The sequence below is a fragment of the Eucalyptus grandis genome, chromosome 3, assembly GCF_016545825.1.
Source record: "Eucalyptus grandis isolate ANBG69807.140 chromosome 3, ASM1654582v1, whole genome shotgun sequence".
NCBI classification, from domain to species: Eukaryota; Viridiplantae; Streptophyta; class Magnoliopsida; order Myrtales; family Myrtaceae; genus Eucalyptus; species Eucalyptus grandis.
The window spans coordinates 23932248-23942652 of NC_052614.1; the positions used below are offsets into that span (position 1 = coordinate 23932248).

Consider the following 10405-nt stretch of genomic DNA (forward strand, 5'->3'; position numbering starts at 1 on the left):
GAGACGATTTGCATGTCCTTAAACTGTTTCACCCACTGAATCGGGGAGCCCTCATTTACGGATAAGTCAAAGGCGTAAAACGGAACGAAAGAAAAAGGAAAATGACCAACCCCATCAGACTCTAGGAAGTCAAAAGGAAAAAGAGACTCATAAGGAAAAAGAGACGAAACAAACTAAAAAGAATTAACCAAATAATAATTATAAATTTATACCAAAAATAGTGAACCCCATAAGAGATGGTACGTCAAAACATAAAAGAAATGAAGTGTTCAAATCAAAAGAGCAGAAACAGCGCAACTTTTGGTGAATGATGATGACATCTTTACTTCGTTCGTTCTCTCATAAGAGATTCAAGCGTTCATTTTGGAAAGATATTTAACAAATTATACATTTCTTTCCTGGACAAAGGCATCACTACCCATGATGGGGAGGGGGGGGGGGGGAGAGGGAGAGATAGTTAAGATCCTTCCATTGCCGTGAATTACGGGTCTTGATTTAGCAACCCACGACTGTAACGATATATATCATCCAAGTGACGAAGTCACTACCAAGTACCAATCTCTCATTAAGAGGCACGATACAGTGTTTCCTAAAATCATTCCATTGTCATTCTATATCACATAAGCAGCACAGCCGCACACAAAGCTACAGCTGCCAACTCCTCTTCCCAGTCACCCTCCAGTCGCAAGGAAACCGAGAAAAAGGTAGATTGCGAACCGTTACTATTGTCGATCATCATGGAAGATCCTGTGGTTCGCTGCTGCAGTTATGGTTCTTGCCGCAAAGAGCAGCATGCCGAGGGGCTGTCGTCATCTTGGTGAAAGCACTTTGCTAGGTGGCACCAGCACTGGATTCCGATACCGGCGTGATTATCCCGACCTCACTCTTGCATAGAGGACACAATGCATTGATTTTCAGCCACTTATCCACGCACTCCTTGTGGAAGAAATGGTTGCATGGAAGCTCCCTCAGCTCGTCATTGTTTGCATATTTTGCTAAGCATATGCAACAGACCTGCATATGAATTACAGCAACGGAATAATCAGGAAGCTCCTGGACCAACCGGACCAAGTAAATATTGAGAAGAACAAAAGCCAGATCCTATTAAAGCACCCGTGCTTAAGAATACCATCAAAAGAGCTAGAGCTATCGTCTTCTCCAGCTTATATAACAGGCACGAAGATACCAATCAAGAATGTGATTGTCAACCAAAGGTATATCAAGAATATTGACCAGACAAAAGCCCCCGTTATCCTAATAACTAGCTCATGATCATGGACATGAGTTACATTCATCTAGTAATCGGTCTCAGAGAAGAAGATCCACCTCATGAACCATCAGAATTCAGCTTGGAAGATCAGCAGCCTTGATAAGCAGTGTTGATTAATTTAACACAAATATCTGGCTGCAGTTATACACTATGCTAAAACTTCACCTCTTTAATTTCATTATCAGGAAACTGCAAGTATATCTGAGGCACAATCATTCTTGATCTCCTTCTGAAAAGGAATAATATTAAGGTGTTCCCATGATATTTATTACCCCAAGTTGATTAAAGAAGCTGTATTCAACAGAAATACGGACACAAGTTGGGTCTTGTCTCATCAACAGGGTAACAGCATGGACCTTGATTTTGTTGGTTTTTTGTTTACTTAGAATTTGAATATAGCATGAACAGGGATTTTGTTAAGCATCCGACCATAAAGAAATCGGGCTATACTCTAGTAAGAGATGATCAATACGAGAGACCTCCAATTCTGTCAAAAAGAAGCTACATGGTAGGAAAATGAGGGGACACTTACAGCATCATCCCCAGAAATCACACGCTCCCTTTCTGTTCCAGCAGCTATTACTCCTTCCCCAGAAGCTGAGTTTTCTGTATCACTGCTATTTCTGTTCTTCTTTAACTTAAACTTGTAGGTCGGCAGTGCATGGATTGCTTCATCTGTGGCTCCTCTTGTCCTGGACAAATCTTCTCTAAATCCAAGGATTGAGATTATACAGGGTAGGCAGCAGCAAATTGTTGCACATAGAATAAAGGGCATTGCATATCCGATGCAGCTAAAGGTAAGAAACACTATACATAGTCTGCACGAAGAAGAAAATGGAAATAAGTGAAAAGTAATAACAAGAATAAAGGATACAGTAAACATGATTACCAGGATTCTATTCAACAAACTTTCAGATTTGAAAAAGGAAAAGGAAATTTATATACATTACCTATACATATTAGGAGCATCGTTAGCAGATGCGTGGCCTCCAAAGATCCACACATTCCCCACCACAAACCAAATTGCAAAGAAGCAGTCCAAGCCCATTTTGAAGTATTCCATCAGCGCCTTCAGTCTGCCTCATATGAACAAAACATGATAGTTAAATACCACCTAAGCAGGCCTATTAGAAAAAATGCAGCCCTCCTTTTATGCCAAAGTAGAAAACAAAAGGTTCTCTAGATGAGAAACCTAATAAATAGTTGGTAAGAGTCATCTGTAGATTGTCCAACGAATCAAATGTCTCATTCATAGGGTTTTGGAGGGTCAACACAATTAGCCAGAGGAAGACCATTACCTATAAAGAGGAGAAGGAGAAGAGCCCAGAAAAGGAGAAGATACAGAATAAAAGTTATGGGGATTGCCATAACCATGGGATAAGCAAAACTAAATAAATGATGCTCAAAACAAGTTGACAGTGAGTAGTGGCCAAATAAAAACAAGTTGACATAGGCTTTTTTTAATTGAAGAATATTACAAGATGGATCTGACCTATGTTTTATCTGGGGAAAAGCCCTCGTAAACAAAAACGTGGTATCAAGGAGAAAGTTCATTTCAGAAAAGTACAAGGTCACCAAATTAATCAAAACCAACTCTGAAGTTGCTGGGTTTTCAAGCTCAATTAAGGAAAGAGAGATAAAAGAACCATGAACTCTGACTACAAATTAGCGCATGCTCAGATTTTGGAAAAGCAGAGATATCAGCAGATCCAGTCGATCAAATCATCAGCTGATATGTGTGACCTATCACCTATTCCATCAGTGGGATTATATGACTTCAAAAAACAGATTGATTATTCTTCACGAGAGCAACCAATGTGTTTGTGCATGTGGATCTATAGTCTTTTGGTCGATTATAGAAACATGGATTAAAAGGTGCCTAATTACTAAACTGCAACCTTAGTACAGATACAAAAATTTGAATAGCAAGCTTTACATAGGCAAAATGTAAGCAACCCAACATTATAACAGGATGAATCTTTTGAGTGAGTAAGGCATAATGTTTCATTTTTCCCTAAAGACACATGAGACTAACCGATAAGTCGCAATAAGAAAAAACAGAGGGTATGAGGAAAGCTAGATTGGAAGTGTTGTACAACGAAGACTGATGAATAAAAGCTAAATGGAGTTTCTTTAAACCAACTCCATCTTTCCAATGCCTCATTTGGGCACTTATTTTTGTCATGGCCAGAATAACATTTAATACGCAACAAAGCTTCTTTCTGTCTATTACAAAGAAACGAATGGAACTTCATCAGGTAAGAAACAAATTGGCCTGATGAAATACATATTACCTGAAGCGAAAGTCATTACTAAGGTTAAATATTCACACATAAAAAGATAAACTAAGTAATGTAGCTTTTCCCACTGGCAAACCATAGAGCAATAAGCCATACCAACAGATTAACAACTTCTGCAACATTCACAAATAAAAATAAATTAATTACCTTGCATTCAGTACTCCTGCTCTTTGACCACTCCTAGGGGACGTAGTTGTGGTATGGCGATCATCTGCATCTGTAGTTCTTGTTACTGAAAGAGAAAATGGCCCAGCGGGCACGCTTATTTGAGCTGGACCTTGGCGCGGTTGATTTGACTCTTGCTCTGAGACCTGATTACGATTGCGATAGCGCCAATACAGAAGAGGCAACGTCGCCACACATCCAGCTGCATAACCCACAATCCACAAGAACAATGGAGCACGCGGATGCTCGTTCTTGGACACAGACAAAACAACAATAGATGCAACAATCTGGCTCACTGTGAGACCTAGTTCGATAGATATCCACATCCCCGAATTCAGTGGACTCCGGCGGCGACGGGCATCACCTCTCCTTCCAAATGAGGAACTTCTAGTGTTTGAATTGTTGCTAGGAGGGATTGATGTTTGAGAAGTCGGTGGTCTTGAAATAGTCGCATTTCTGTCTTGATTTTGCAATGTATCCAAGCCATTAGAAGACCTCTCGTGATGTGAACTCGATGAAGAAGCATCACTGCTCCTTATTTGGATAATATGCTCACCTCTGCTACCGTTCTCTGCCCTCTCCATCAACAATGGGTAACTGTCTGGCAGGCTATCAGAATGTTGTTCCACTGAGGGAACATCCATCTAAGTGCAACCACCAAATAGAATATAAAGATAGCATAGAACTGGTAGACAAGAACACAGCCTTTACCCTGACTCCTTGACACAAGGAGAAATTAAACTTGTTCAGGGCAGCCCAATCAGCTAGAGGACAAACTATTATCAATCTCAGCCTGCAAAGATTCAAAGACTGTGTCAGATTCATAAGACTGTAATTGAAGCAGTGCATAAGATCACAAGCTTGAACTTCAACAGCTACTAGATTATCTCAACTTCAAATTAAAGAACATGGGTGGACAATTTTTTATCCAGTAGAGAAGATCTCAATACAACATACTCAAGTAACAACCAATCACTCACTTTCTTTTTTTTATTTTGACCATCCAAAAGCAATTTAACATGAGAAAGAACGAGATGCGATGTAAGAAGCTACATCACTCAACCAAAGAAAACTAAGTGTTGACAAATATTCTTCAATAGCTCTCACACTAGAAGAAAATTTCAGCTCTGGCAAGAAAAATTATGGTTCATGGCAAAAAGCTTGAACCTTCCCAAATGCTCTCATTGCCAAAAATTTAAAACCATTCAACAAATAAACAGTACGACTTAAGCAGGGCAAAGGGCATACACCCAAAGACATCTAAATTATGAAAAAAGAAAAGGGAAACAGTCCTTTTTGCCAGCAAAATAATTCCCAGTCCTTTTTGCCAGCAAAATAATTCAAGATCAGTCCTGCTACTGGGGAAAAACAATTTCAATTCTCTAATTCCTTTGACAACCGACAAAATCTTTCAACTTTCCAGGCAAAATCACGTCAGCAGCTGACCCTAAGCCAGAAGCGGAAGCCGCGATCCGCATTACCCCGATCGCAAAAATTCACCCCTGATTTCGCACGAGACGGTAAATAAATAAAAACCCAAATAAAGAATCCCGGAATTTGACCCCGTTGACTACACCCCCGTCACCCAAGACAGAGAAACAAGAAAATTCCCAAGAACACTTCCAAGAAAGCACAATCCGCGCCCACAACCCACCATAAATTCTCCAAGAAAACCGAAACCCAGCAAGCAGCTCGACCCGAGAAGGACACCCACCTCGCCCCCAAGACGCGCCGGACCCAACATCGCCCCAATCAAGCATCGATTGGAAAGCCTAGCGCAAGGAACCCAGAAAGAGAGAAGGAAAGAATCGTACCTGATAGGGTTGCGAGGAGACGACGTCGTGTTGGGGGTCGGGTTTCCGCGGATGGTCACTTTCGGGGGAGAGAGGAAGGGCTTTTCTCTTTTTCTATCGGTGGGAGAGATGAAACGTCGGGGTTGGGGTGTCCATTGATTCGGTGCTTCGTCACGCCCTCCGGAAAGAATATATCGACAGGGGAGAAGAAGACGATGACGATGATACTTATGCTCCTTCTAGCCCACGGTAAACAATAAAAAAATAGTAAAAAAGAAAAAGAAAAAGTAAAAGTCGATTGTCAATTTTCGAGCTGGTAAAAATGACCTAGAATTGAAAATTTTGGAGAAAGGCAACGAAGAGAGAATTTCCTCTCCTTCAGTTTTTTTTTTTTTTTTCCGATTATGACGATGAATGATTAGAACTTGTTGATAACTTTATAAAAATAGAGTTATTTTATCTATTTTAAGCAACAATTAATGTGATATCTATGAGAAAATATTTGAATTTCCTTCTGATTATATGAATTTTTCTTATTTATACAGAATATTGAGGTATGGAAAAGATAAGGAAAGGAATGGCAAAACTCAAGAATTCAAATTAAAAAGCAGTGGAAGATGGATATCAAATCAGTAAATTTTAGATTTTGTTTTTTAATGTTATCTGCAAGCGTTGGGAGATAGATATTTTGGATATATACTATAAATAGGATCATTCTTCATTTTTCTGAGAGTTTTTCAAGTATTTTAAAGATAAGACAAAAGTGGTGACAGTTCTTTATTCAAGATGATGAGTTTGATTTATATTTTTATTTATTCTTCTATTATGTTCTAATTTTATTTTGTTAGGGCTACAATGTAACCTAACTATGATGATGTGAATTTCATGATTTTTTATGTTTTACAATTGATTTCATTCATATGAGTTATATATTATTATGCTTAATGCTTTTGAGTAACTGACCACTACTTGAACAATCTGATGTGCACGTTTGAGACTGAGAAGTGATAATATGCAATTGCTCATTATAATATATAAACATGAATTAAACATTGATAGATATATATTATGTTATTTGTGTAACTTTCGGTGATAAGGTGATCCAAAAGATTCATTGTAAGTCGGGAATATTTATAGTTTTTAATGCACTTATATTAATTTTAATTCACATAGAGATATAGTAGATTAATAAGCTGAGTAGGTTTGCTATACCTAGAGATATAATAGTAAATAGATTAGGAAATTCCGCTATCACATGTTTGATATCGTTCTTGTATTCACAACAATCTGAAATTCATATCTACTAATTATGATGAAATCGAATGCTCTAACATATTTATTTGATCGATTTACTGCATTTAATCTACAAATTCCGTTTTTAATTTATTCTTAATTATATTTTGATATGTTAGATAAATTTTAGAATTAGTCTATTTTAGTATTTAATTGGTTTATTAATCATTGATCTCCAAGGGATGATACTTTTTCTCATCATTGTATTACTTGTTCGACACGTGCATACATTTAAAATTTTACGAACACTTGTGTCGATTGATTGCTTTAGTATCAACCATTTTCTTCGTTCATTTGGTTCTTGAAATTTTGTTTAGATCCATTACTTAAGTCATTCCAGAGTTGAATTAGTTTATGATGGAGGTGATTCTTTTAGTAGATTCATCAGTTTTTGTGGGACCATAGGATGCCACGTAAAAAAAAAAGAAACATTGAAATAGCAGGGGAAAGTAAAGATAAAATAGATAGATGGAGAGAGAAATATCGAGAGGTCAAAGTAGGTTCACTCAGCTGGTGAGATTTGAACTCTACACACACCATGTCTAAATTTAAATCTCACTGCCAACAGTCCTCTTTAATAGGTGATCTGTAAATTTACTAATATAAGGCCTTCTAAGCCTATGGAATTCCCTAACTTTTGGAATGGGCTAACTTCCTTTCCTCTTAAAATTTTTCATAAGGAAATGTCGAGAGGTTTGAGAGTGCATCAGGGCGGTAAGCCCTTGCCACCATTGCACAAACGAGGGCAAGCAACCTCTCGTCAATGGACTAGCGACGGCTAGCCACCCTCACTCTTGCCCCTACACTAGCAACGACCGCCCTCGCTAGCGAAAAGGGATAAGCATAGCCTAAGCTCTACTCTTGATCTTTGTTTCTTCTTAACATCTCATTTCTTCATCCTTTTACGTTCAGATTTGTCTTTACTAATTTCTAGTTTTTTCAAATTTTTTCGATAATTTCAAATCAGGCAAATTGTGAAATAACATCGCTTTGTGCTTAAAGAAGTTTCCTCATCACGTTACTAATCACATGGGATTGAAAACATCATAGAAAACTTATATATGCGATTTTCTAATGCATGTAATAAAAGTCCTAAAGTATAAGCCATAAACAATTTCTGAGGTTTAAATGAACAGTGAAAATAGGGCCTAACTCTACCACATAATTAAACTGGAAGTCAAAAGAACTCCAATCGCATCTCGCATTGTCCCCATCCTCTTCGATGATTTCAATTTCATGATGGGATCAACCATAATTACAAACCAGGGCCTAGACCTATTTAGGTTTGGAAATCGCATTTAATGTGCTATTTATGTCATAAAATACACCTTAAAACCATCCGAGTATGAATGGAATCAGACTTTGAGCAAAAGGTCGAGTGACCCTAAAGCCTTTTAAACGTCAAGTCGCTGTCCACATCCCTCCGTCCATTCGCCCTTCCGGATCCCCTGCCCCGGCCCCGGCGCATGGAGGTGGGACAGCGGCCTCGTCTTGCTCCGCCCTCACCTTCTTCTTGGTATCTTTTCTTTTTCTCTCTCCTCCCTCTTTTTCTTTTTCGGTTTTGATAAGAGAATTCAGCGCTTTCCCAAAAGAATGTGCCGCCGCATGGGACCGCGACGGAGACCTAGGTAATTCTTAAAATTGCCTCGCCTTGAAAGGGTTTCCCAAGGTGCCTCTCCCCCCACTAGGGTGAGAGTTGGAATACGGGATAATACCCCCACAGGGCTCTCTGGCCACGGCGCATCAGGCGTTGAGATCCCACCTGGAGGGAGGTCACTATCTTCTTTTAGCATACTAGGCTGATAAATCCCCAATGAAAGGTTCGTAAGGGGAAGGCATCCCCTTCCGGGTGGCCGGCCGGCAACCACGCCGTCTCAGGCATCAATCCGAAAGATAATTCAGTGCTTTCCCCAAAAGAAGGGGCCGCGTGGGAGGAGGGCGACGCCGCCGTTTTGGAATTACTGACAAAGCAAAAGCGGTGAGTTGATCGCCCGCCCCCTCGCGATGTGTGAACGAGCATGCATAATCTGAAATTGCAAGGCGACTTTTGTCATTTACGAACAAAATTAGGGCCCGTAAATAAATAAACTTACTTTTTACATTACATCAACGTGACCACGATTGAAAATTACTTTTGAAGCGACCCTATTACTACCGCCTTGTCGGCTTGGGTCAAACGACCTGTTGGTTCTTAGCAATTTTTATTTCTTTCATGGTCCTATGAATTTTCCTAAAACCCCGTGGACTTGGAAAAAAAAGCGTCTGAAAAATCCTTGAGTTGTTATATTTATGATAATTTAATTTTAAACATTTTGACTTAATGTCGGCTCAGTTTTTAAATCTTTTGACTCAGTACCAATTCAGTTCTTCTGATTAATTTTGGTTGAATATTGTTGACATGGACACTGAATAACTTATGTGACATAATCGATATTGACGTTAACAACTTTTGATTATATGTTAATATTTTGTAGAATTTTTTATTTTCTTTATTTTTATCCTTTTTTTTTTTGTCATTTCTTTCCTTCTTCCTCCAACCGATCACTAAAGTCTAGAGGTGAGGGACCTTGCCAGCCACTGGTGAGGGTTGTGAGGGGCTCCTAGCGCCCTCACTAGAGACCTCAAGAGCAACCTCGCACTGGGCTGGTGAGGTCAAGTCTCACCAATAGCCAACAAGGTCCCTCGCCTCTAGTTGGTCACCGAGAACAGCTAAAGGAAGAGGAATGAAAATAATAACAATAATAATAAATTTATAAAATATTATTGAAAGTTATCAATGTCAACGCCGACCATATCACGAAGGCCAATTGGCATTTACATCAATAATATCTAAAATTAGTTGGAATGACTAAATTGACACTAAGTTAAAATGTTTAGAACTAAATTGACACCAATAAAAGATTTGAGATTGAATTGGCACAAATACATACAGATTTAGGACTTTTCTAATACTTTTCCCTCGTGAATTTAATTTATCTTTACCAATTGATCTGACCAACCAATTTATTTAATATTAGAAATATTTTTTTGGAGACAAAATTTTTTTAATAAAATGAGCAAGATATCATGATCTATTCTTTCTTTTTTTTTTTCCTTTAAAAACCCGTTAATCTCCTAAATCAGGCTAGGCATAAGCTTGAACTTGAATTTGAGGACTCTAAAATGATTGCTTGCACATGATGGTGAGTCAAATCAAATAGCTACCGAAAATTCACCCGCACAAATTTGTTCATTCATCGTAAAACTAATCTCATATCACGACTTGCCTTTACTTTATTAGAAATAAGAATATGCGTGATTTCTCGCAATAGAATACATTTTGGTATATGTCTGATAATTAGTCGTAATTTCTTATGATAAATTGATGTCAAAAAGTCAAGAGGGAATCGCTAAGTGCCCTAATTAAGTGGAGTCCTAACGTTTTATGGGATGCTGGTGAATATGTGGCCTATCCTGTCTTCTTTAGTGGGTTTAAAGTTGGTTCGTTCTTGATGACATGAGCCCACCATTATTAGCCTGTGTCCTCGGGGCATATGGGAAAATGTCGTTTGTTAATTCAAGGTCTGTGATTTTACCATATGGCA

General features: G+C 38.5%; 1 protein-coding gene across 3 annotated transcripts; it reads right to left on the reverse strand.

The window, feature by feature from the left end:
• Window positions 1-303: 303 nt before the first annotated feature.
• LOC104437080 (E3 ubiquitin-protein ligase At1g63170) lies at window positions 304-5745 on the reverse strand. Of its 3 annotated transcripts, none has more exons than XM_010049962.3 (5): window positions 5550-5745; window positions 3718-4528; window positions 2221-2346; window positions 1803-2088; window positions 304-1014 (listed from the first exon to the last, which is right to left on the reverse strand). In XM_010049962.3, the coding sequence occupies exons 2-5, from the start codon at window positions 4377-4379 to the stop codon at window positions 832-834; spliced, it is 1257 nt and encodes a 418-aa protein (XP_010048264.1). In that variant the 5' UTR covers window positions 4380-4528; window positions 5550-5745; the 3' UTR covers window positions 304-831. The 3 variants fall into 3 exon arrangements, with proteins under 3 accessions (XP_010048264.1, XP_010048265.1, XP_010048266.1); XM_010049963.3 differs by lacking the exon at window positions 5550-5745 and adding an exon at window positions 5450-5546; XM_010049964.3 differs by lacking the exon at window positions 5550-5745 and adding an exon at window positions 5390-5536.
• Between the last annotated feature and the right edge of the window lie 4660 nt (window positions 5746-10405).